At 42.2% G+C, this 27,181-nt stretch overlaps 1 protein-coding gene across 1 annotated transcript in view; it reads right to left on the reverse strand.

Annotated features, from left to right (window-relative positions):
- The window catches only part of itga8 (integrin, alpha 8), a 242,751-nt gene that overhangs the window by 3,949 nt on the left and 211,621 nt on the right, over window positions 1-27,181 (reverse strand). The window contains exons 28-29 of the mRNA XM_059972246.1: window positions 11,666-11,767; window positions 9,316-9,438 (exon numbers count right to left, since the gene is read on the reverse strand). Coding sequence (XP_059828229.1) covers window positions 9,316-9,438; window positions 11,666-11,767 — 225 coding nt within the window. The remainder of the gene's footprint in view (window positions 1-9,315; window positions 9,439-11,665; window positions 11,768-27,181) is intronic.

Consider the following 27,181-nt stretch of genomic DNA (forward strand, 5'->3'; position numbering starts at 1 on the left):
GAGTGTCTATCAAGTGCGCTGCCACGTCCTGTATGGTGTCTAGCTTCTTGAGTGTAACTGAAGCTTCACTCATCCAAGCAAGTAGAGAATATGTCCTGTCACACTCCTGACTTGCAGATAGTGAGTCGTGAGGAAGTCAGTTACTCTTTGTAGGATTCCTTGTCTCTGAATTGCTACACAGACTCCAGTTCTGTTTCTGGTCAATGTCAGCCTCCAGGATATTGGTCATGGGGGTTCAGTGATGGGAATGCTATTGAATGCCAGGCGATGATAGCTGGATATTCTCTTGTTGGATATCACCATTGCCTGGCACTTGTGTCATTTACCACTCATCATATCAGTGGAGAAGCTTGAGCTACCATCAGTGAACATCCTGCTTCTGACCTTATGACTGAAGAAGGTCATGCACAAAGCAGCTGAATATCTTTGGGCCTAGTCCATTAGCCCAAGGAACTCCAGTAGAGTTGTCCCGTGGCTGAGATGATTGACCTCCAATCCTCCCAGAACCATCCTTTGTGCCAATCCCAAACAGCACAGGGTCTTTTCCTTGATTCCTTGGGGCACTTGATAATCCATCACTTTACTGACAATTGAGAACAGGCTAATAGGGGGCTAATTAATTAACTAACAGTTGTGGTAGATTGCAACTCCATTAAACCATTTTACAGTAGATTAAACCACTTCTCATTATACTTAGGAAGAAAATGCTAAGTAAAACAATCCATTTCTATTTAATGAATGTAGAGTTAATGCTTTTAATTGTTAGTTTACTTAGTTTTATTTAACTTTGATAATCAGGTAAATGGATGGGCGTATTTATTCAGCTATGACTGCAAAGCTGATGACTGATTATTGAGGGATAGAAATTGTATCATATAGTTGTCAGCTGTAATAAAAATGTATATATTTTTTGTAATCCTTCTCCATTCTTCTAATGAGTTCAACTGGAATTTTTAAAAGATGGGACATTGCATGAAGCTGGTCTACCTGGCTATGTCATAAGGCCACATGAAGTTAGCAGCTATAGTCTGGGATCAGAAACCAATCTGTATTGCTATTAACAGCCTGCTAGTGGTGGCATCTCACATGGCAGTACTATTTAATATTGACAAAATAGAACAAATGCAGATGTTTTAAAAATCTTTACTGAAGATGCAATGTTTCCTGAACTCTAATGTTGCCATGGAGTGACAATATGGTATGTCAGTTTCCATAAGTACAAACACTGACATTCTATTAAGATGCCTTTTGGAAGGTGACACTGATCTTTGTTGCCCCATTGCAAGATGTCAAGCCCCAGAAGATGAGGCTCTGCTTTATGCCTTTCCAGCTGAGATGTGTCAGGCAGTGAGAAACTGTTACACGTTTGGGTTAGGAGGTAGGTAGTGTGCAAGAGTACTGAGATTCTTAATGAGTTGATATATTTGCTTGAAGTACATCTTTCTTTCACAGTAGCTGTGCTGTAGTATTCAGCTCTATGTGTATGCATGTCTGTTGGCACACACATGTGTCACGTGCAATAATGTGTTGTATTCATGTGTTCATATATGTGTGCAAGCATAAACATTAGTGTGTGCATATGAATTGCACGTGTTGCCCATGTCTGTATGAGCTTCAGTGACAGCATCTTATATGCTAGAGCTTCAGATTTAACATGATGTCCATTTGTATATGGCAGCTGGACACTGCATTTAATCTAGAGTCTTTGCTTCTGATCTCACTGCATGCTCTTGCTGTTTCATATTGTACTAACTCTAAATATCAATCAATGTAGTTGGCTTAAGTCTTTGAGTGTCTGCACTATGCAAGGGCTTATGATCACCCACACTTCTGGTCTTCCTGATTCTGTGTGCTAAAGGGAAAGTAGGTCTTTATCTGCCATGAAGTATGGAGCGTCAGTAACTCCCCAAGTGCAGCAGTGAGCTGTAATCCCTGGGAATCAGGTTTAATATCACCAGCATGTGTCGTGAAATTTGTTGACTTTGCAGCAGCAGTACAACGCAATGCAACAGTAAAAATCATGAATTACATATATATATAGTGTGTGTGTATATGTGTGTGTGTGTATGTGTGTGTGTGTATGTGTGTCATGTATGTGTGTGTGTGTGTATGTGTCTGTGTGTGTGTGTCTGTGTATGTGTTTGTGAATGTGTATGTGTGTGTGTCTGTGTATGTGTGTGTGTGTATGTGTGTCTGTGTATGTGTGTGTGTGTCTGTGTATGTGTGTATATGTGTGTCTGTGTATGTGTGTGTGTCTGTGTGTATGTGTGTCTGTGTGTGTATGTTTGTCTGTGTATGTGTGTGTGTCTGTGTGTATATGTGTGTGTGTATGTGTCTGTGTGTGTATATGTGTGTGTGTGTGTCTGTGTATGTGTGTGTGTGCATATATGTGTGTGTCTGTGTATGTGTGTGTCTGTGTGTGTATGTGTGTCTGTGTATGTGTGTGTGTGTCTGTGTATATGTGTGTGTATGTGTGTGTCTGTGTATGTGTTTGTGTATGTGTGTGTGTATGTGTCTGTGTGTGTGTCTGTGTATGTGTGTGTATGTGTATGTGTGTGTGTATGTGTGTGCGTGTTAAATAGATAAACTAAGTCAGTAGTACAAAAATGGAAATTAAAAAGTAGTGAGGTAGTGTTCATGGTTTCATTATTGATATAGAAATTGGATGGCAGAGGGGAAGGAGCTGTTCCTGAATCATTGAGTGTGTGACTTCAAGCTTCTGTACCTCTTTCCTGATGGTAGCAATGAGAACAAGGCTTGACCTGGGTGATGGGGGCCCTTTATGGTGGAAGCCGCCTTTTTGAGGCATCGTTCCTTGAAGATGTCGTGGATACTATGGAGGCTGGTGCCCATGATGGAGTTGACTAAGTTTACAACTCTCTGCAGCTTATTTTGATCCTGTGCAGTAGCTCCCTCCTTCCCATACCAGTGATGCAGCCAGTTAGAATGCCCTCCTCTGCACAACTGGATACATTTGCAAGTGTTTCAGGTGACATACAAATCTCTTCTAACTCTGAATGAAATGTGGCATCCATCAGCTGTAATAGCCTGAAATGTTTCTAAAGCTAATGGTGACTGTGACTTGACAGTCCAAGGGCAAGTGTGAGCCTTTACTTGAGGTCATTTTAAGGACACTCTTCTTGAAGCATAGCTTAAGTGGACATCAGCAAGGCCTTGATACAAGTCAGACTTGGTGCATTACACTGAGTAATGACACCTGTGCACGCAGAATAAAAGCAGGGAAATTTTCATGCAGCTTTACAGGCCACTGCCGAGGCTGCATCTGGCAACTGGTGCACAGTGCACAGATTTTGCCTTCACATTTAAGAAAGGATAACTCAAACTGGAGGCAGTGTAGAGACATTTTGGTGGGTTGATTCCCGGGTTGATACATGAAGAAAAGTTGAGAAGGTTGGGCTTAACGACTGGACTATAGAGGAGCCCATGCAGCCCATTCTATTTTCCAGCTCCATGAAAAAGAAGCTGGAGGGAGGTGTAAACAAATGCTTGTTGATTTAAAAGCAGGCAAAGATGATCTCCTTAATGCAAACAATGTGCAAAGAAAGCAGAGAGCCTGCAGAATACTGTGGGTAGCCTGGGAAAGAATGTGAATGGTCCTTTAAGTACTGTTGGTCTTAGTTAAAAGCTGGCTGTTCTGTGAGTAAACAAAGGTTGTTGTGCTTTGGATAAAGAGGTCATACCGAAAACCACACTAACAAGCTAAAAAATGGGTATTGCATGATTGCTGATTATCATTGGGGCAAATCTCATGCAGAAAAATATGACATAAAGTCAGCACTGGAAATTTTTGAAACTGTGCTTTACTTCGGCTAACATTTAGGAGCACAACTCTCTTGTAGAAATGCTACAATGGTGTGCAGATATTTTGTTTGAGCATTTGTATGAATATATTTCTAGGTCTAAATGCTTCAGAAGTTTTTATTCAAGTTTTCTTCACATGATTTTCTACTAATACTGACAATGAATATTTTTGCTGTTTTACTCTGATATGCAAAGTCATTTAGAAGCTCACATAAAACAGGCATTTTATACAACTCTAATCTCCATATCTATATTTAATTGTTAATATGACTTAAAGTCATAAGAAATGCCCAGTTTCTTCCTTGTACTTGCAAATATAACCATTAGGTGGCAGAGTAGTCCCAGGTTGTGATATTGGGACATTCACTCCAATGACAATGGCAGATTAGAAACAATACACACTCACATTACACTAAATATATATATATTTTCTATTTGTTATTTGTCAGAATATTTATTAAGCAATGACTGTTACTTCCAAACAGGTACTGAAAAATTAATTACGAATCTTACAAATACTTATCCAATAACAGTATTAATTTATGGGAGTATGCCTGAGGTAAGTTTTTTTTTACACAGAGTGGAGGGTTCAAAGAACACACTGCTCGGGGGAGTGGTACAGGCAAATACTGTACATTAAGAAACTCTTAGACAGCGGGCCAAAGGGCCTGTACTGTGCTGTAATGTCTTATCTTCGAATTTTTAAAAATCTGATGATAATAAGAACTTATTTATAGATCACATTTCAAACAAACAATGTAGTTCAAAATGCTTTACAATGGGATAAAGAGCAAACATAAACATAAAAGACAGAATTATGTTGGTTAAAAATGTTTGCTCAGTGGCTCTGACCCAACCTCTTTCTGAGCACGAGTTTAGAAGTGTCAGCTGAGTCTACGTCCATTAAAGTTTTAGATATTGAGTTCCACAACTTAGGACCATAGATAAAAAAAAAGCTGGCCTGCCAATTTCCTGTTGAGGGAGATTGTTTAAATTCAAGAGACGGGTGAAAGAAGATCTGGGAGCTCGGGCAGTATTATAGGATGAAAAGATGATATAATAAAGGTCATTATAATTGTGTAACAGTGTTGCTGCTCCCATTGGTTTCTAATTAAAATAAAAACACTGTCAGAATTTTACCAATACACGGAAAATGCAGGTAATGCTCAGCGGATCAGGTGAGAGAAATAAAGTTAATACTTCAGGCAATGACCATGCATCAGATTAAAGTCAGGTCAAAGTCAATGGCCAAATCAAAGGTGGTAATGAATCAGCACATAGGAGGGAGATTGAAAATCTGGCTGAGTGGTCCAACACCAACAACCTCTCACTCAATGTCAGCAAGACCAAGGAGTCGACTACTGCCTTCAGGAGGAGAAAACTGAAGGTCCATGAGCCAGTCCTCTTTGGAGGATCAGAGGTGGAGAGGGTCAGCAACTTTAAATTCCTCAGTGTGATCATTTCAGAGCATCTGTACATAAGAGTAATTACCAAGAAAGTATGGCAGTGCTTCTACTTCCTTAGACATTTGTGAGGAGTTGGCATGAAATCTAAAACTTTGATAGACTTCTTTTGATGTGTGGTGGATGGTATATTGACAGGCTGCACCCCAGCCTGGTAAGGAAATAGCAGTACCCTTGCCCTTGAACAGAAAATCCAAGAACAAATTAAGGATACACCCCAATCCATCACGGGTAAGGCTTTCCCCACCACTGAGCACATCTACACGAAGTGCTGTTGCAGGAAAGCATCATCCAGCATCAAGGATCCCTCACACCCAGGCCAGGCTCTTTTCTTACTACTGCCACCAGGAAGCAGCCTCAGGACTCACTCCACCAGGTTCTGGGACAGTTACTGGTACTCAACAATTTAGCTCTTGAACCAGAGGTGACAATCACTCAGCTTCGATAGCCGCATCACTGAACTATTCCCATAACCTATGGACTCACTTTCAAGGACTCTTCATCTCATGTTCTTGCAATTTATTGCTTGCTTGCTTGCTTGCTTGTTTGTTTGTTTGTTTGTTTGTTTATTTATCTATCTATCTATCTATTTATTTATTTATTTAGCATAGTTTGCTGTTCTTTGGTTGCTTGCCTGTCCCATTGGATTAGGCCTTTCATTGATTCTGGTGTGTTTCTTGGATTTACTTTACATGCCCACAAGAAAATGAACCCCAGGTTTGTATGTGGTTACATGTATGTACGTTAGTAATAAATATGTTTTGTGTTTTAAATTGTAGAGAAGAGGAAGGGGTGGTATGCTCAAAGGGAATATATGTGCGAAGTTGGAGAACCAGGGAGATGAATGATACAACTGGTGCTGAATGAGAAAGAATGGCAAAGGTTTGCAAATCAAACTTGGATCTATCTAGAGCAACAAATGAACTGCTGGAAGATCTCAGCATGTCAAGCAGCATCTGTGGGGGAAAGTAATTGTGGAATTGAGGAGGAAGAAGGTAGCCAATGTATATAGGTGAGGGGGGAGTGATGAGCCAGGGGCCAGTAAGTGATTATTGGACTGAAAAGGGGTGAAGAATGACAGGCAGATTGAGTTATGATGCAGAGGGGGAGGGTTGGAGTTGGCAGACAGACAAGGGGATGAGAGGTGAATGTGAGAGCACAAATGAGTAAAATGTGTGGGTAGTAAGCAAGTGGAGCCTCAATCTATGTTAATGAGAATAATGCAGAGAAAAGCCCTCTCTGGCATTGTGTTCTGTACCTCAAAGTTACATTTTTTGTTTTATCCATTTTTCCTCATTTGTGTCACCATTCAGACCTCCTCAATCCAGTGATTAACTATCTGCACCAACTCTCAGTCAGTACATCATCCAGTCCCTCTTCACCTCCACCCTATCACAGATATCCCTTTGTTCTCTCCACCCCTTTCCCTTCTCTAAAGCATACTTGCTTTCTCACATCCAATAAAAGGTCATTGTTGTGAAATGTCGACTCTGTGTCTCTCTCCATAGCTACACCCTGAACTGCCTAGTATTGATAGGACTACCTGTTTATAATGGCCTTTGTTAGTGGGTCCACCAAAATAGAAGATAATAAATTTTCAGAAAATTAATATTTAATAAGCAGGAGCTGATGTTCTCTTTGAGATTTCCAGCAAAGCTTGTGTCTTGCTGGTGTAAGGACAGACAGGCATGTCTATATAAAAATAGTGTTGCAGGTTAACCATTGCTTTACAGTTTGAACAGGGCAATGCTGTTAATTTTGATAGGAGTACAACTAAAAAGCAGAGAAGTTGAATATTACATAGAGTCTTAGATCCAACATTTGAGGATACTTAGAACACCTCTATACTCAGTACTACATGACCGAAAATTGATTATTTTCTCCAGAGTAAAGCATGGTAACAACAACTTTGGAAACAGGCCCTCTGGTCCAACTCATTCATGCAATCAAGATGTCTATCTCCAGTATTTCCCTCTGGTTGGTCAGTAAACATTTCCTATCAATGCACCCATCTAAATGCCTCTTAAATATTGTATCACCCTCCAACACCTCCTTTGACAGCTGGTTCCACATATCCACCCCCTCTGTGTGTAACACATGCCTTTAAATCTCTCCCTCTCACTTTAAGCCCATGCCCTGTAGTTTTAGACTGCCTAGCCTGGGGAAAAGATTGTGGCTGTCTACTCTATTTATGCCTCTCATAATCTGATAAACCTCTTTGAGGTCATGCCTCAGCCTTGGTTGCTCCAAGGAAAACAAATCCTGACCTATCCAGCCGTTCTGTACAGCCCAAGTGCTCCAAATCAGGCAACATGCTTGTGAATCTTTTCCTTCCCCTCTCCAGCTTCACTGCTATCCTTCCTATAGTGGGCCATCAGAACTGCACATAGTCCTTCATCTGCAATCTGACAAGCAATTTATACAACTGTTACAGTGACACATTTTCCTTCCGCAGTGCCTCGTACGATGAAGGCAAATATTCCCATACCTTCTTCACCAGCCTGTCCACCTGTGTTGCTACTTGCAGGGAACCATGTAACTGCCGAGGGAGGGACAGTGCCGAGTGAGGGACAGTGCCGAGGAAAGGACAGTGCCGAGGGAGGGACAATGCTGAGGGAGGGACAGTACCGAGTGAGGGACAGTGCCGAGGGAGGGACAGTGCCGAGGGAGGGACAGTGCCGAGGGAGGGACAGTGCCGAGGGAAGGACAGTGCTGAGGGAGGGACAATGCTGAGGGAGGGACAATGCTGAGGGAGGGATAATGCTGAGGGAGGGACAATGCTGAGGGAGGGATAATGCTAGGGAGGGACAGTACCGAGGGAGGGACAATGCTGAGGGAGGGACAATGCCGAGGGAGGGACAATACTGAGTGAGGGACAGTGCCGAGGGAAGGACAGTGCCGAGGGAGGGACAGTGCCGAGGGAAGGACAGTGCCGAGGGAGGGACAATGCCGAGGGAGGGACAATGCCGAGGGAGGGACAATGCTGAGGGAGGGATAATGCTGAGGGAGGGATAATGCTGAGGGAGGGACAATGCTGAGGGAGGGATAATGCTGAGGGAGGGATAATGCTGAGGGAGGGACAGTGCCGAGGGAGGGATAATGCTGAGGGAGGGACAATGCTGAGGGAGGGACAATGCTGAGGGAGGGATAATGCTGAGGGAGGGATAATGCTGAGGGAGGGACAATGCTGAGGGAGGGATAATGCTGAGGGAGGGACAATGCTGAGGGAGGGACAATGCTGAGGGAGGGATAATGCTGAGGGAGGGACAATGCTGAGGGAGGGACAATGCTGAGGGAGGGATAATGCTGAGGGAGGGACAATGCTGAGGGAGGGACAATGCTGAGGGAGGGATAATGCTGAGGGAGGGACAATGCTGAGGGAGGGATAATGCTGAGGGAGGGATAATGCTGAGGGAGGGACAATGCTGAGGGAGGGATAATGCTGAGGGAGGGACAATGCTGAGGGAGGGACAATGCTGAGGGAGGGATAATGCTGAGGGAGGGACAATGCTGAGGGAGGGACAATGCTGAGGGAGGGATAATGCTGAGGGAGGGACAATGCTGAGGGAGGGATAATGCTGAGGGAGGGACAGTGCTGAGGGAGGGACAGTGCTGAGGGAGGGGGAGGGCTGAGAGAGGGACAGTGCTGTGAAGGGCAGTACTGAGGGAGGGACAATGCTTGAGGGATCAGAAAGCCAATGCTGTGGGAGGGCTTGCTACTGCTGAGTGTATTCAGAGGCACTACCAGCAGGTTAAAAGAACTCAGCCCTTGGAAAAATTTATCCTTATTCTGAGCATTGAGGCTGTGTAGATTATTCTTTATAATTGAAAACCAGCCTTAGTGGACTGTATAGAGTCAGCTGCCTGGTGTTCATTCATTTCCAATGACATAGTTATTTTGAATGTTATATAACATTAATAATTCAAACAAATACTCAACGAGTTAACAGTTAGCTTTTTTAAAAATTAGTGCACAACGTGTTTTAGTCAGGACTTCCTGTTAGAGAGAAACGAGAACCTGAAAACATACCTTCCACATGACCAAGATCAAAATAGCCAGAACCAGCAAACCAACCAGTACAGCTAGAATTATGACCCATGGGGGAATAGCAAGTGAAGCGTCAGGTGTGGCCCAAATCACTGACGTTCTTATCTAGGGCAAGAAAAACACAGCAAATTATATTTTACTCACCAACAGGATGTGAACATTACTGACAAGGCCATGATTTGTTGCTCATCACAAATTTTCTAGGTCACTTCTCAGGGCAATTTCAAGCAAACCACCTCAATGTGTGGGAAACATACAGAGGCCAGATTTGGGAAGGGCAGTGGATTTCCCCTGCTGAAGGACATTTGTGATATTCTATATTTCAAGGCCATAATCATTCATTCTAGATTTAGTAATTACTTAAATTTAAGTTTCCCAATGCCTGAGGAAAGATTTTCTCTTATACTCCTGAATCCACAATCCAGTGTAAGAATATGCCTCTATATTATATACTTCCTAGGTCAGGGAGAATACAACAATCAAAAAGGCCTTTTGGCACATCATCCCTGTGCTAACTTTCAAAAGAATCTTTCGAGTAAAACATAATAGTCATCTTTATTGGAGTCACACTCTTAATGAATGAAGTCCAAGATTTTTCACAAATGTTCACAATATATTATAACAACACACACAAAATGCTGATGGAACACACGTTTTGGGCTGAAACGTCAACAGCACTTCTCCCTATAGATGCTGCCTGGCCTGCTGTGTTCCACCAGCATTTTGTGTGTGTTGTTTGAATTTCCAACATCTGCAGATTTCCTCGTGTTTGCACAATATATTATAAATTTGTTTGATAGAGGAGGCTGATAAAGTTTGTCAGGATGGAATATTCTATATTACAGGGCTTGACAGTGAATTGGAACAACCACTCTCATTAAGTGACATATTCACTGAAAATAAACTGCATACAGTTAAATTATGATAGAGATACAATTAATCTACATGAATAAATCCATCAACTCTGGATTTATCTGCATTTTCATTAATTTATCTTAGCTAATCCTTTAATACTTTTTAATTGATTCCTTATTAACCCAGTAATACAATATGAGTTAGAATTCTGGGATATTTGTTTGGTATCTTCATTTGCTTTAATTGGAAGAAACCAGAGGCAAGCTGTAGACTTTAAGCTCCGCTATTAAATAGAACCAGATTGCTGCCACTTTGACACATGTGGCCTTCAGAGGAGTAGTGTCATTATTACTAGATCGTTTGCTTAATGGTAGGGCAGGGAATGAGCATGATGGAGGGGGGGGGGGGGTTGGTGGGAGGAGGGTTGGAATTCTAGGCTGGCATCCAGCAGGTGATGGATGGCCTGTGAAGTGAAGCAAAACAGGTCAAACACAGTACAAGTGGCATAACCCTATCTATCACTTGGCTGGATGTAAGCTGTCCCAACTTGATATGGTCATGGATTGGTCAGATCATGCAGTTAGCATAGAACAATTAATAATGCAATACTAAACTGACAACAGCATAACCAAATAAAAATATGGCACCTGAAAATTTTAAGTTAGTCCCTCTGTACTAATACAGCTGTTCTATTTTAGTTTGAAATTAATACCATCATCACAAAAAGAGAGGATGGGATATGAATCAATGTTGTTTACAGTTTGAATTTTACAGTATTTCCCTTCAAACATGATGGATTAAATGGTTTGGCACTGGAGTTCTGATAAATGCTGTTACAGATGTAACAACTGACCAAACAGCAATGCATGGCAAGAGGTCTTCTGCTGATAAATTAGCAGATAGAATGGTAATTAGAGACTTGCACTGGTGCCACTTACATCGACTGCACAGGGATACACTTGCCGCACATAGGAGAGAACACTGCTCTGCAGGAAATGGTGCATTTCGTAACATTATAGAACTGTATGTGGAGGGAATGAGCTCTGTGGTGGCAGCCCTGGCAATGAAGCAGTATTTTCCCCCCTCAGGAAACAAGAATCACTAAAAAATAGCATGTTCAGGGTTTTTGAGATATAATTCCTACCTAATCTCAAAGCATTCAATTCTAAAGATTATGAGTTACAGATCTAATTTTTGAAAATCTTGAAATGAGTTTAACGGACATTCCTTTAAAGAGCTGTGTAAATTTTAGTTATGCGGCGGCCTGTAGAGTTACACTCTCTGTTGCCCTGGGCACGTCGGACTTCTGTTACACGATACTAAAGCCGACAACAGTACAAAGATCAGGGAATAAGCAGGCAGCCAAGCTTGAGGAAGTTGGATCTTATAATTTTTCTCTGGATCCTCAGTACATCCTGTTAATGTTCTCCAAGCAAGTCTTGTGTTTATAAAATGTGTTTTCCCTCAAGCCACTTACCACCGTACTTGCACTGGGTAATTCCTCTGGCTGAATCTTGTATGGCATTTCCTTCACTACAAATGACACCAGAGAATGCAGAGAGAAATGACTGTTCCTTCTCTGTCAAAAAAAGAGAAAGAAGTGAAAGAGAAAAGCGGGTCCCCTGTATTTAATTTTCCAGATCTTTTTTCGCACAGAAAATTAAAAACTGATATTTATTATCCAGCATTTGCTGGAAAATATGGCAACTTAAGCGAAGAAAATAACACAGCTTTAGTCTGACAAATACTGGGAACAACAAATGGTTCTTTAGCTATACTGGATACAAATTTTACTTTATTCAGAAATGTATTTACTTCAGTGGATTATGTAAACATTCCAAAATTATTTGGCTTCCTCTGGAGCTAAAGAAGTGCTATTGAGTTTGGAATCAAAGTTCGTAGCTTATTGTTACTTCAAGACTAACATTCATTGTTAGTTTACTTATTAAGGAAAAAGCTGTTGTGTTCCTCTCCTGTCACCTTCATAAAGTTTCAGAATAAATGACGAAAGGCATCAAATACATAGCAACAATTCTCTTTTATTCTGCAGCCCCATTTTATTTTTCCTGCCTCACACCCATCAGAGCTACTCCTTTCCTTCCTGTTCTTATGATGTGTTTATTTCAGTCTTTTTCTGTTTCTATTAAACAGAAATTAACTTCAAGCGTCATCGTCTCCATAGGCCCAGTGTGTCTGAAGTGTGGAGTATTTCTAATTGTTTCTACTTTCATTTCAGATTTTCAGCTTCTGCAGCATATTCTGTTTGCAAGCGATATTTCAATTCTGATTACAATGGATAATGATTAAATAATTTAATTAAAATTAGTGGCAACTCTCTTTTGTAAGAATCTTGCAAGGTCGCGGGGAGAAAACAATTGGTAAAATGTTAAGAACTGAAATTTCATTTCCTAATACCAACCGGTGTGAGGTAAAGTACGTTAGGTAGTCAAATGGTGACAGTATAGAAACAGTCGAATATTAAAGAGTAATGATAAGGAGGGACCGTCCATATTCTCTAAAAGTAGCAGCACAGATAAACAGGATGGTGAGAAAGACACACGGCATGCTTGCCTTCATAGTTTGGGGCACAGAATACTAGATTCAGGATGCCACGGAGTTTAACAGCACCGCAACAGGCCCGTCAGCCCAGCTCCCCCATGCTGCCGAACCTTTGCAGCTTATAAAACATTGGTCAGCGTGCACTTTGAGTACTGTGCACTGGAAGGATGTAATTGCACTGTAGAGAGTGCAGAAGCAATTTGCCACGGCATTTCCTGAATTGGATTTAAGGCCAAAGACCCCTTTGTTGGAAGTGCGGGGGTGACAAACGAAGACTGCAAAGCTGTAGGGATGGCGGTGAAGGGGTTGCCGGGGTGAACACAGGAATAAATAACATTATCTGATTAATGAGTGAACGGGAGAAATTACAGAAAAGAATGTAGGCCAAAAAATGTAGAAGCTGCAAAATGAAGAGCAGAAAGACATGGCCGGCAGGGCAGGATAGGCAGGCCCTCCACTCCCAGTACTTCACCTCTGTCCGGCAGGGCAGGCTAGGCAGGCCCTCCACTCCCAGTACTTCACCTCTGTCCGGCAGGGCAGGCTAGGCAGGCCCTCCACTCCCAGTACTTCACCTCTGTCCGGCAGGGCAGGCTAGGCAGGCCCTCCACTCCCAGTACTTCACCCCTGTCCGGCAGGGCAGGCTAGGCAGGCCCTCCACTCCCAGTACTTCACCTCTGTCCGGCAGGGCAGGCTAGGCAGGCCCTCCACTCCCAGTACTTCACCCCTGTCCGGCAGGGCAGGCTAGGCAGGCCCTCCACTCCCAGTACTTCACCTCTGTCCGGCAGGGCAGGCTAGGCAGGCCCTCCACTCCCAGTACTTCACCTCTGTCCGGCAGGGCAGGCTAGGCAGGCCCTCCACTCCCAGTACTTCACCTCTGTCCGGCAGGGCAGGCTAGGCAGGCCCTCCACTCCCAGTACTTCACCTCTGTCCGGCAGGGCAGGCTAGGCAGGCCATCCACTCCCAGTACTTCACCCCTGTGGTGAACTATGTGCCTGTCGGGACACGCCCCTGCTGACTGCTCCTGTGGCTCCTCCCACAGGCCCCTGTATAAAGGAGACCTGCGGCCTGAAGATCGGCCTCAGTCTCCAGGACCTTGTATGATAGACACTCACTCCTGGTTCCTTCTTCCAGTCAATAAAAGCCGATATCTCGCCTACGTCTCAGTGTGAGTTATTGATGGTGCATCAATTTTATTGACTGGAAGAAGTTTTAAAACATGGAACCCGTTTTGCGTCCGGACCGGTTGGATTTGGACCCTCAAGACCCTGACGCAGCTCTCGCTTTTGAACACTGGCTTGCATGCTTCCAATCGTACTTGGCGGAGCTTCGTGCGACTGAACCCGCCGTTATGCACAGAATCCTACTCTCGAGGGTCTCCTCCAAAGTTTACTCCTTTATCCACTGCAACCCCTGTCCGGCAGGGCAGGCTAGGCAGGCCCTCCACTCCCAGTACTTCACCTCTGTCCGGCAGGGCAGGCTAGGCAGGCCCTCCACTCCCAATGCTTCACCTCTGTCCGGCAGGGCAGGCTAGGCAGGCCCTCCACTCCCAGTACTTCACCCCTGTCCAGCAGGGCAGGCTAGGCAGGCCCTCCACTCCCAGTACTTCACCCCTGTCCGGCAGGGCAGGCTAGGCAGGCCCTCCACTCCCAGTACTTCACCTCTGTCCGGCAGGGCAGGCTAGGCAGGCCCTCCACTCCCAGTACTTCACCTCTGTCTGGCAGGGCAGGCTAGGCAGGCCATCCACTCCCAGTACTTCACCCCTGTCCGGCAGGGCAGGCTAGGCAGGCCCTCCACTCCCAGTACTTCACCTCTGTCCGGCAGGGCAGGCTAGGCAGGCCCTCCACTCCCAATGCTTCACCTCTGTCCGGCAGGGCAGGCTAGGCAGGCCCTCCACTCCCAGTACTTCACCCCTGTCCAGCAGGGCAGGCTAGGCAGGCCCTCCACTCCCAGTACTTCACCCCTGTCCAGCAGGGCAGGCTAGGCAGGCCCTCCACTCCCAGTACTTCACCTCTGTCCGGCAGGGCAGGCTAGGCAGGCCCTCCACTCCCTGTACTTCACCTCTGTCCGGCAGGGCAGGCTAGGCAGGCCCTCCACTCCCAGTACTTCATCTTCTGCCTGCATACTTAGCAGCTTTCTTAAAATAATAGAACACAGAACATAGAAACCTATAGCACATTACAGGCCCTGACTGGTTCTGCAACTTCCCATAACTGCCTGAGAATAACCACAGTTATATGGCCCCCACAGACCGCAACAGAAATCCAGTGCTGGAGTGCATTCAGAACAGCAGGGGACCCTTGCCACAACATTGGGTCTTCGGCAGTCACAAAGAAATACCCAAATTGCTCCTGGCAGATGGGAAAAACGCTAACGCTTCCCGACAAATCTGGGCTCAGCTCCCTCAGCTTCTGCATTGCTCATGTTCCTTATCCTCAGTGAGTTATTATATATAATCCACCTATTATTACAGTGTTTAAATGAGAAAATGTCATGATAAAATTCATGTGCGCAATGAAAGCACGACACACGTGTCTTATATTTCCCTTTCCCTATGCTTCTTCTGCCTAACAAAGATGTTGGGCAAACCAAGGCAGGCAAAATATTGCCCACTGGAAAAAAACGTAAAGTAATGGTGTTACGACTCCTATTTATAACGTGCTTATATTTCACCATAATCTATAGCATTGAGGAAACATGTAGCATAATGATTTGCAGCACCAGTGGCCTGGGTTTATTCCCTGCCACTGTCTGTAAGGAGTTTGAACGCTCTCCCCGTGACCATGTAGATTTCCTCTGGGTGCTCGGATTCCTCCCACATTCCAAAGACGTACAGATTAGCATGTCACATGGTTGCAATTGAGTGGTGTGGGCTTCTTTGGCCCAAAGGGCCTGCTACTATGCTCAAAATAATTTTTAGAAAACAGAAAAGCTAATTTCCTTGGGCTTCATCTCCTCTGCTGCCCCAGAGGTGGCAGTAGTTTTCTGTATGTTCTATAACATACATGACCAAGGTTTCTGTCCAACCTCTGAAGCTGTCAGGGGATTGACCGAAGAAATTCTCAATGCTATTTCTGATGGAGACTGAATTGAACTGAGTAGGGTTAATGTTAATTTGGGTAATTAGAATACCATTGACAAAAATCACAGTGAGCAATTGCTTACTGCCAGTTGAGGAAGGAAATAATTCAAAAGGATTTCAAATTGTTTGGTGAAAATATTGAATTAACATTGAAAAAACATTTTAATCATATCAACTGTTATACTATGGTGCTAAATGGTATTTAACTTGGCTTTAAAGGAGTCGCATGGAAAATATTTTATTGTTATTTATATCATTTAACTTCATGTTATAAATGACAGTTATAAAATGTCATAATGTTATAAAACGTTATAAAAAAACTCCAGCATACTTCCACATGAGACAGTTTACCAACTGTGTCATTGCATGTGAGAAATTCAAACACTATTTTTACCTTGAGTTTTAAAAAGATTTAGCTCTTTACTTCCTAACACAATTTTCAGAAAATTGCAATTCCCGCAGGAAATCCCGAAAAGGCTTTTGGAGTCATGATGGATGATAACAAAATTCTCTCTGGAAATATTTATCTCAGGAAATTTGACACATCCTATTTCCGGAGTACTGTAGAAACTGAAAAAAGTGCCTGGGCATTTGTGATAAAGGTCACTGCAATAAGTAGGCATAAACTGATTAACACATCAACCATGATTGCCTCAAATCTACAACTAAAGGAACGTTTTTAACAAATCAGAGCTCATATGGTTTTGCTGTTATGTTAGAGACTAATATATAAACTCTTTGCACCACTGAATCGGCATTGTTTTATTTTAAAGGCCAACATTTTGTGAACACTGAGGGCCTGAATAGTTATGGTGCATACTTCTACATGTAGTGCAGGAAATGGGTTAAAAACTGACAAATTTTGCAATTTAGGCCATAGCACTCAATGCAGAGAAAATGGCCAGAGAAAAGTCCTGTATGAGTCACCATTCAAAAAGGAGATGTTTTCTCCCCCATTGAAAGCTGGCTTTTGCTGTCAGGAAGAATACTTTAAACTTACAAATGGTTCTCTGAAGATTCCACTATGGGAAGGTTTACTCTATTTCTAAGACTATGGGATAATCTATAGGAAAGGAATAACTTTTCTTAGTTCTTCAGATTTAATGGAAAATGTTATATAAATTGTATAATGTACCAAAGCAAAGGTCTTTTTTAAAAAAAAAAGGGTTCTTTTGGGTTTTCTTGTTTTGTGCCTGCCTTTAAGGAGACAAATCTCATACAATGGCCATAAGACCATAAAAAATAGGAGCAGAATTAGGCCATCTGCTCTGCCATTTCATCATGGTTGATCTAATTTTCCTCTCAGCCCCAATCTCCTGCCTTCTCCCCCCCCCCCCATCCCTTCATACCCTGACCAACCAAGAATCTATCAATCTCTGATTTAAATATACATAAAGACATGGTCTTCACAGTTCCCCGTGGCAAACAATTCCACAGATTTCCCACTCTCTGGCTAAAGAAATTCCTCCTCATCTCCATTCTAAAGGGACGCCCCTCTATTCTGAGGCTGTACCCTCTGGTGTTAGACTCTCCCACCACAGGAAACACCCTTTCCACATCCATTCTATCAAGGTCTTTCACCATTCAATAGGTTTTAATTAGGTCACCTAATAATGTATACACACTTCGATAATACATGTATTTTGAGCTTTAAAGCACCTCCTCCTTTGCACTTTTGCGGCCTTTGTCTTGCATACTGTAGAAAGGAAATGTCATGCTTACTTCTTAGCAATTGGAAGCCTGTGACCAGCAATGTACTAAAGGGATTGGTAATGGAACCCTCAGACATCTGTTATATACATCAACAATTTGGATACGTAGCATATGATTAATGATACGGAGATTAGTGATGTAGTGGACCAAAAGAAGGAATGATTTTGGGTACAGAATGATACTGATCAATTAGGAAAGTCAGTAGAGCAATGGCAGATTAAATTAAATTTTGAAAAATGTGATGTATTGCATTTTGGGAGGACCAGTGATTCTGGGGTATACAAAATGAATTTAAGGCTCTGGGAAAACTGAGGAAAAGTTGCTGTGTTTGTCCTAGGATTCCTAATTCGGCAGCAAAGGTAAATAAGGTGGTTATAAAGGCATATAGGATACCATAAATCCTTACAGTATAGGAGCAGGCTATTGACTTGCTGACAGTTCATGAAGGAATACTACTCTCCAATAACTTCTGCTATAACCTATTCTTCACAAATTTCAAAACCCAGATTTCACCGTTCACCTGCACACTCGGGTAATGTAATTAACCTATCAACCCTCCCATCTTTGGAATGGGTGAGGGAATTGGAGGGCCAGGGAAAATCCACGTGGACACAGGGAGAACACAGAAACACACAGACAGCACCTGGGTGGCTGGAGCTCTTCCAGCTGTTCCACTATGCCACCCAAATGACAGCTCAAAGCAGCTTTATTGCCCCAGTGGTTCCAGGGACATCTGCGTCCCGTGCGGCCAGAGGATCTAGATCACAGCAAGCCAATTTAACCTGTCACCATAGGTACAAAGCACCCATGACTAGCCCCAGTGTCAACTCTAACCTCAAGAGGTACTTCAGCACTCTATAAAAATGAAGGCAAAGATTACTAAGAAGCAAAAGTGATCTCAATTTTCAGGCACTGAAAGGGAGTGACTTTAAAATTGGTACCTTAACTTATTAGATAACTTGTTTCTCATTTGCCTGATTTCACAGAGCTGTCAGATGACATGCAGCAGATGAAATGCATCATGCACAACTTGCCAAGTCATGATACTGTCTTTAAGTTAGCTTTAACTGATAGAGGACAGGTTTTCCCGTCATCGTTGAGCACAATGGACATCCATCAGCACCTGCTAGTGATACTCCTTACACCCATAACCTGCATTCCAAAGCTCCAGATAGGATGCGAAGGGTTGACTGAAGGTGACAGTGAATGAGCTGGATGTGCAAAGGAAATAGATGTATTTTTAAAAAAAAACAGAAGGAGCAAATGTTGAGCCTAACGTAAAATATGAGGAGATTAAAGGTGTTTGACTAGGTTTCAAAACTAAAGGGTTGACTAGGTAAGAAGGTGTGAGACAAAGATTCAGAGGAAGGTTAAGGAAACAGGAAACATTGCTTCTGAAGATACTTTGATGAGGGTGGAATGCACGATAGATCAGAGGCAGAGGAACGGGAAGGGATGTTGCTCAGCCTTTTGTTTTCTAAAATAAATGTTATTACTATGATAACCATATCAGCAATGGAGCTGCCCCAGTTCTTGACTGCGAATCAGACTGTGGCAAGGACAGGATAGCAGTCCATCTCGCTCAATCTGTCTTCATCTAACATGATCTTCTTCAGTGTTATCAAGCTGTGGACAAAAATAATGATCCACACATAACGTAGCAAGGGTATTTTTTTTTGAGATACAGCATGGTAACAGGCCCTTTCAGCCAGAGTCTTCACTGCTCAATGACACCCAAGTGACCAATTAACCTAGTGATCCATACACCTTTGTAATATGAGAGGAAAGCAGAGCACCAGACGAAGCTCACGTGGTCACGGGGGAGAACCGACAAACTCCTCACAGACAGAAGCGGAAATTGAACCCGAGTTGCTGGTGCTGTAAATCTTTGTGTGAACCAGCCCAACCCTACATTCAAAGGAGGAAAATGTACAATCGACATTTTGAGTTGAGACTCTTTTACCCACTTCCCTACGTACTGTAGGTGCTTCCTCAGCTGCTGAGTTCCTCCAGCACTTCTTGTGTAGCACAAGACATGTACGTTGCACTAATGTCTTTGGGGGGGGGGGGGGGGGTAAGTTGAAATATGGCTAAAATTTTACTTTGCCCATGTATATTTAAAAAAAAACACATTTCTAACCTGAGAACATTTTCCAGGTTATACCTGGATCATTATGTAAAGATTATTTTGCTTTCTGCAGTCACTTGGGTTTTCATATGTTTTGTGTACACACTTTCCCTTTCCTAGGCACTATTACACACAGACTCTGAGTGCACAATACACATCGGTCTGAGTCATACCACTTAATAAGCCCAGGTGCAACAGTCCGAAGCCTGCAGGCCCTGCAATCGTCTTCCAAGTTTAAATTAAAGGACTTAAGGGACAATGGCTGGAATTTCTGGAAGCAATTCAGAAGGTAAAGGAAAGGTACATCCCAAAGAGGAGGAAGTATCCTAAAGGAAGGATGTGGCAACTGTGGCTGACAAAGGAAGTCAAAGACAGCATAAAAGCAAAAGCATATACTGTAGCTAAAGTTAGTGGAAAGTTACAGAGGATTTGGAAGATTTTTAAAACTAACAGAAGGGAACTAAAAAGCATTAAGCAGAGAGAAGATGAAATATGAAGGTAAGCTAGCTAATAATATCAGAGGATACCAAATGTTTTTTCTCAGGTATATAAAGAGTAAAAGACTGGCAAGGGTAGATATTGGACCACCGGAAAATTATGCCAGAGAGATAATAATAGGGGACAGAGAAATGGTGGACAAACATAGTAAGTACTTTCCATCAGTCTTCACTGTTGAAGACACCAGCAGTATGCCAGAAATTCCAGTGTGTCAGGGTGACAGAAGTGAGTATATTTGGAGAACAGGTCATTTGGTATATTTAAAGCTGAGGTTGATAGGTTCTTGATTAATTACAGAGAGAGGCAGGAGAATGGAGTTGAGAGAGATAATGTCAGCCATGTTGGAATGGCAGAGCAGACCCAACAGTCTGAACAGCTTAATTCTGATCCTATGTCTTGTGGATTATGTATGCAATATGACAGGTGAAAGAGACACATAGCTTACTATCTTCCCTGTTCTGCAATAGTGCAGAAAATGAAAAGGCATTTCAGGGTACCCATCAGGTATTATGTATTCAAGTGAACTAACAGTCTGAAAATTAGAGTGTATTCTTTTTTCCGCAACAGCAGCCACCTTTCATGTTCTAGTCTTCAGTTACCCCAAAAACAATTAAGTATCTCTTATTTCTTAACTAAGGCCCTTTCTACTGGTGCCAAAGTACATGATCTGCTTGTGTTACTCAATCATCATCTCATTTCTATAGCAGAACTAGTCTCATTGTCTCATGCAGAGTGGACTCAATGGGCCAAATGGCCTAATTCTGCTCCTATGTCTTAGAGCCAAACCCTGAAGTGGATTTGCTGGACCATAAAATGAGCTCAATCCAGCCTCTTCTCTTGCACCCCTACAGCTTAAAAAAACACGCATTTACGACTATCCTGAAAGGCCAAATCTCCGATTGGATTCCAACCATTTCCTTAAGTACTGGGACCCGGAAGAACATCATTTATTCAGTGAGGCAGGGATATGGGAGGGCTGATAGAAGATGGCAATCTGTTTCCTTTCCTGTTGCAGGGTTCACAAGCAAATGCACATTGGACACATATAAAAATGAATAGATCTTTCAAGAAAAAGAAAAAAAACAATGATTTATGCTTGCTTCAGGAATGGAAAGATCACTTTCTTGGCTCTGGATATTGAGACGCACAGAAGCAGAAGTTGAGAAAGCCAAGCAAGCACTGGACAAATAACTTTAAAAGCAACATGACACTGAAAACGACGAATGAAACAATGAACTCATTCACTCTCTGGCTGCTGAACTGGTAAAAGAAGTCACAGTGCTGAAGTGTGTGTGAGAGAGAGGCATAAGCTGTTGTAGAATCTGTGACACAGATGGATTAAGATCATCTGTAAAGGAAGGGCAAAAAACTTTCATCTATGGCCACATGTAGGATGTGTGGCCTTGTTGGATTTACATCCAGCCTTATTGGCGTCCACAGATGGAACATATATCACGAGTTTGGGCATTGTCTCCAAAACACATCATTTCCCAATACTCACTAGACCCAGAAAATCTGGAATGCCTGTAGGAAATCCACGGATATCCTCATACTGGTGCCTGCAACCCACAGCATTTATCATCGACTTTGCCTGTTGGATTTGAATACTTGTCCTTGAGTTTTACTTTGCTCCAGACTATCAATAAATGTCTAATCCCAGAACAGTGTTGAAATGGAAGAATACATTTGAAAGGTGTGACAGTGGGTAGGCAAATGTTAGCACATAAAGAAATAACACATATACACTATTTAAAAAAAATATTCCTTTAAGACAGAAAACCCCAGAGGAAAAGTGATTCATCTGTAGCTGACAACAGAAGTTAAATACAATGTTAAATCAAAAGAAGTAGCTAAGAAAATTGGCTGAAATAGCAACAAGCTTGAGGATTGGGAGCATTTCAGAACTCAGCAAAGGAAGATCTAGGAAATTATAAAGAAAGCCAAAACAGAATATGAGAGTAGACTTGGGAGAAACATTAAATAGACTTTAAGGGCTTTTATAGTTACTTAAAAAAGCAAAGACTAGTGAGACCAATTGTGGGCCACTTTCAGATGGAAGCAGGAGAATTTATAATGGGGATTAAGGAAATAGCAGAGCAATTAAACAATTACACTGCACGCCTTCACGAAAGACATGCAAAACTTGCCAGATCTGTCAGGGAATAGAGGGTCTAGTGAGAGTGAGCAAATGAAGGAGATAAATGTTAGTCAAAATTAATACCAGAAAGTTTGAAAATTGTGAAGACTTGGTAAAATTGCAGCAATAGCAATTGTGCTATAGTATTATCACTGGTTTAATCATCAATGTCAAGATCTGGGAACCTAGGCTCAAATTCCACCATGCCTGACAATGATAAATTCCAATACAAAATGTCTAATAATGATCAGAAAAATCATAGTTGATTGTTATAAATACCATCTGGTTCACTCGTGTCTTACGGAGGAGGTGAGGGGGCACAGGTTGCGTGGAGGCAGCCTATCCTTATCTGGTCTGGCCTACATGTGACCCCAGACCCATAGCAATGGGCTTCACTCTTACCTGCCTTTAATTGACCTAGCAAGCTATTCAGTTGTAATAAACTGCAAGAAAGCCACAAGGAAGAGACAGATCTCCTGAAACTGACCTTGGCACCAGAAGAAACAATAGCAAAAAGTGCCCTGTTGACCCTGTAACACCCTTTGGGGTTTTTGCCAAAATTGGAAAGTGGTCTCACTGACCAATAGTCTGATGTAGTCATATTTAGAGAATCATATCTTCACGGCAAGGTCTCACACACCACTATCTCCATTGTGGGTAATGTCCGTACCCACCAGCAGGACAGATCCAGCAGAGGTGGGAAAAGTAGCATTCAGTGAGATGGAACCACCCTAGATTCCTCAGTATTGGGTCTGGATCTCATGGCATCAAGTTAAATTCTAGCAAAGAATCTTTCTACTGATTACCACTTACCAGTCCTGTTTGGCTGATGAACAATACCACTCCACGTAGAGCACCAGCCAGAGGAGACACTGAGATGGCAAAGGTGCAGACTGTACTCTGGACGGGGGAGTTCAATGCCCATCATCATGTGTGGCTCAGTAGCACAATTACTGACAGGGCTGGAGAATTGCTGAATGATCTTGTGGCTAAGATCGGGTCTATGGCAGGTAGTGAGGGAACGACCAAAGGGGAGAAACCTACTTAATCTCATCAGCACTAGTTTACCTGGTGCAGATGCATTTGTCCATCATAGTGTCCGCAGCGAAGTCCTTGTGGAGATGAGAAGCTGGCTTCGCGGTGAACGTACACTTTATTGTGTGTCGTAACACCACTATGCCAAGCGGAGCAGATTGTGAACAGATACAGCAGCTCAGGACAGGGCATCAGCAGCAGCTGCATTGTACTGAACCGCGATCTGAAACCTCGTGGTCTGGTATATCCCAATAAACATCACCACCAAATCCAGGGATCAACTCTGGTTCAATGAAGAGTGCTGGAGAGCATGTCTTGCAGCAGGCACACTTTAGAGCGAGCAACTAGACAAGCCAGATATAAACAGCGCCCAACAGACTGAACTAAGCAAATCTACAATAGCCTGCTCAGTAGGTGCCCCACCACGACCATTCATTCACTTCACACTGATACACAGTATCAGCAGGTTGTATGATCAACAGAATGCACTGCAATGACTTTCCAGACCAAACTTTTCAAACCCCCCCCCCCCCCCCCACCTCAACAGCTTACGGGAAGACCACTGTCTGCAATTCGGCCTCCAAGCCACACACCATTCTGAATGAGGAATATATTGCCATTCCTTCCCTCTCATTGGGTCGAAATACTGGCTACTAGCATCATGGGTACACCCACCTCCACCTTCTAAAAAGGAATTAGGGATGGGGAATTAAATTCAGGCTCAGCCAGTGAAGTTCAAAGTTCAAAGTATGTATAAATTACACAACCTTAAGTTTTGTCTCCTTAAACAGCACCATAAAACAAGAGACCCAAAAGAATGTGTTAAAAAAAGACCAACTTTACACCTAATGTGCAGAGAGAGAAAAAAGCACAAATCATGAGAACAGTAAAAGCAGGCAACAGCATTCAGAATGAAAGTGAGTCCATAGACATGAAACTTGGAATGGCCGGAGCAGGCCACAGTGTCAGCCTCACTGCAGCCAAGAGCACAGCAAACGACATGGAGCAGCGGGCAGAACCAGCCCGTCCATTGCCTCTGGTCCCAACACCCTGCCTTTTAATCCATCCATCCAGCATTTAAATTGCCCAAACACTGGGTTGTCCCGTGCTCTAGGAACTGGGCCCCGTCACATCGATATGCCTGGCCCACTAACATGTTCCAGCTTGTACCCGGTCTTTCCAAATTGGCCTAGTGCTTAGATCAATCCAATCTTGCTCTCGGTTTAGGTAGATGGGCTCCGAAACTCCTCTGGTCAGACTTTTCTCCACTTCGCACGATCCGACTCTGTCTTGACCATGCCTTGACCTCGTACCACTTCTCCTCAAACATGCATTGACCATTCTCCGACTTCAATCACGCACCTCGACCCTCCCCTCGCCACTTAATTGATTGTGGTGATCATTTTTCATAATTTCCCACAGAAGTGTTATGAATAAAGTACAAATGTACTTCTGTTGCCTTTATGGCATTTGTTTAGTTTATAATATTTTTGCTTTAGTAATTAATTTGTTAGCATTTTCTAGTTAAAGTTAAGATTGTTTAAAGTAAATTCTGTGATAAAGTTGTCTGTGACATATCGCGGCATGCGATGATGTCACACCCGGTTTCACCGCGTCTTGTGGGAAAAGACCGGTTTGGAGAAACGGGAAGGAGGGGGCTCACATGTGCGGGATCAGCGCAAGAAAAGTTTTCTTTCTACGCACTAGAAACATCAGTGAAGCAACGCCGTAAGTTCATGAGATAATCGATGTGTTGAATTAAAAATGTTAACGCTGATTCTGTTAAAAGTAATGACGGTTGATAAGGTTTATGTTTTTGTTAGTTAAAGAGTTGTGGATAGTTTGTGTTGAAGTGTATTTAAAGCAGTCAATGGCGTAGGTAGATTCTGACTGTATGCTGCACTTTAATGTAATGTAGTTGTAGTTTTACTTTTGCAAGTATTTACGATGTAAATGTGATATCAAGAAGGAAACAAATACTGTATACATTTTGTATTGTTTTATCAACAGTTTTCACCATATGTTAATATGGAAGAGTGAACAGTAAACGGTTAATCTTACTGCGATCCTGTTTTCATTGACTATGGTTTACCTCGGTGTTTAGTTCAGAGTTCTCTTACACCTGAGCGAGAACACTACAGTACATAGTCATATCTCTTGCTTTATGAACCTCCAGTAGCTGTTGCCTATCCTCAGAAGGTCCATCTTATCTCATTTCCTTGAATGAATTAGAAATTGAATTTGAAAGGAGCAACTTTTGAGATACATATTTGAGGGTCTCATTATTGCCTTCCAAACTTTTAGTGATTCCTTATTGTTTTTGTGCATTGGAGTGAATAGCTTGACCCTATAATGTTAGAAAGGATGGACAGAGAATATTGAGAACAAGGATAAGGAGATCAATGTATGTAGCCTTGTCCGTCTTATGCATGAAAGGAGACACCAGTGCAGATTTACTGGACTGGTTCCAGGATCTCCAGTAGGAGATACTGACTAAACTGAGACTATAGTGTCCAGGTTCAGAAGAATAAGAGGAAACATTTTTGAAACTTACAAAATTCATAGAGTTTAGATACACTCCTGGTTGAGGAGTTCAGGAATACGTGTCAGAATAAGATGATAGGATTGAGATGAGGAGAAATTTCATCATCCAGCAGGCTGTAGATACTTAAGAAATGATGTTCATTCAAAACAGAAAGTGACTGATTTTTGATCATTAATACATCATTGTGTACAACAAAACAATATTTCTACTGAAAGGTTTACGAGCACTATCGGAAATTGGCTCTAAGGAGAAGACCAGCCATTTTCCTTATGAAGTAAGCTCAAAGACTCCTGCCTCGATTTCATATATTTAAACAATCATAGTGATTGGTTTACTTGCTGCAAGATACCCATTTAGAGGGAAACTACGGTCTGTTATGCTGATTAAGTAAGACTGCTTTTGCCAAAAATTAGATTTTATCTAAAATCATTTAGCTATAGTTGTAATGACATTAAATAGAAATGCTCTTTGAAGCATTATTAACAAATTAATGAAAATAATAAGTGTTCTAAAATGATAGTGGAACAAAAGGAAAATACACTTGAAAGCAAAAAGTAGGTAGAATATTCAGAACATTTTTCCTCAAGAAAATATAGAAAAACTTAATTATTCACATAAAATTGCAAAATATTCATTGGAATCTACCTTAAAGCTCTTCCAAAATGGCTTCAGAAAACTTTCTGCAAAATTAAGGCAACTCGGTAATTTCTCCAATGTCTGTTTTAATTTCATGTTCTATTTTGTCTTTAGTTATATTCTGTCTGTGCAAATACAATATGCAACTACTGAATAAAATTGGCAAGTCTTTTAATAACATAATTCACACTCTTCTTTGAAGAAACTAATCATTCTTGCAAGTAAGCAAGAAAAAAAACTGTATAGATATGACTATTGGAGCAAAAAATTGGATGTATATTTTACTTTACAAGACAGATTTTTTTTAGCATTATGATTAATTTTTCTTCACAGTTATAAACTGCCAGATTCCTTTGGCGCTAAAGTGAAATACCAACAGTTTAATCCTGGTTGTCTCATATAAAAATTGTAATATGATAATACGTTTCATTAGTGACCAATCTTCCATCTATCTACCAGCAGAAACAGCTCAGCTGTAATTCTGATATTTGAGTTCACTGTTGTAATGGCACCAGCGAAAGATGAAATTAATCAACATGAGAAGCAGAGATAGGTCAAAATGCATTCTTCAAGGTTGAAATGAGAATTGGGCATTTGATTGTGCATTTACCTTAACACAATATTTTGACTGGAACACTGAACATAGAACATGGAACGGAACAG

The sequence above is a fragment of the Hypanus sabinus genome, chromosome 6 (genome assembly GCF_030144855.1).
Source record: "Hypanus sabinus isolate sHypSab1 chromosome 6, sHypSab1.hap1, whole genome shotgun sequence".
NCBI classification, from domain to species: Eukaryota; Metazoa; Chordata; class Chondrichthyes; order Myliobatiformes; family Dasyatidae; genus Hypanus; species Hypanus sabinus.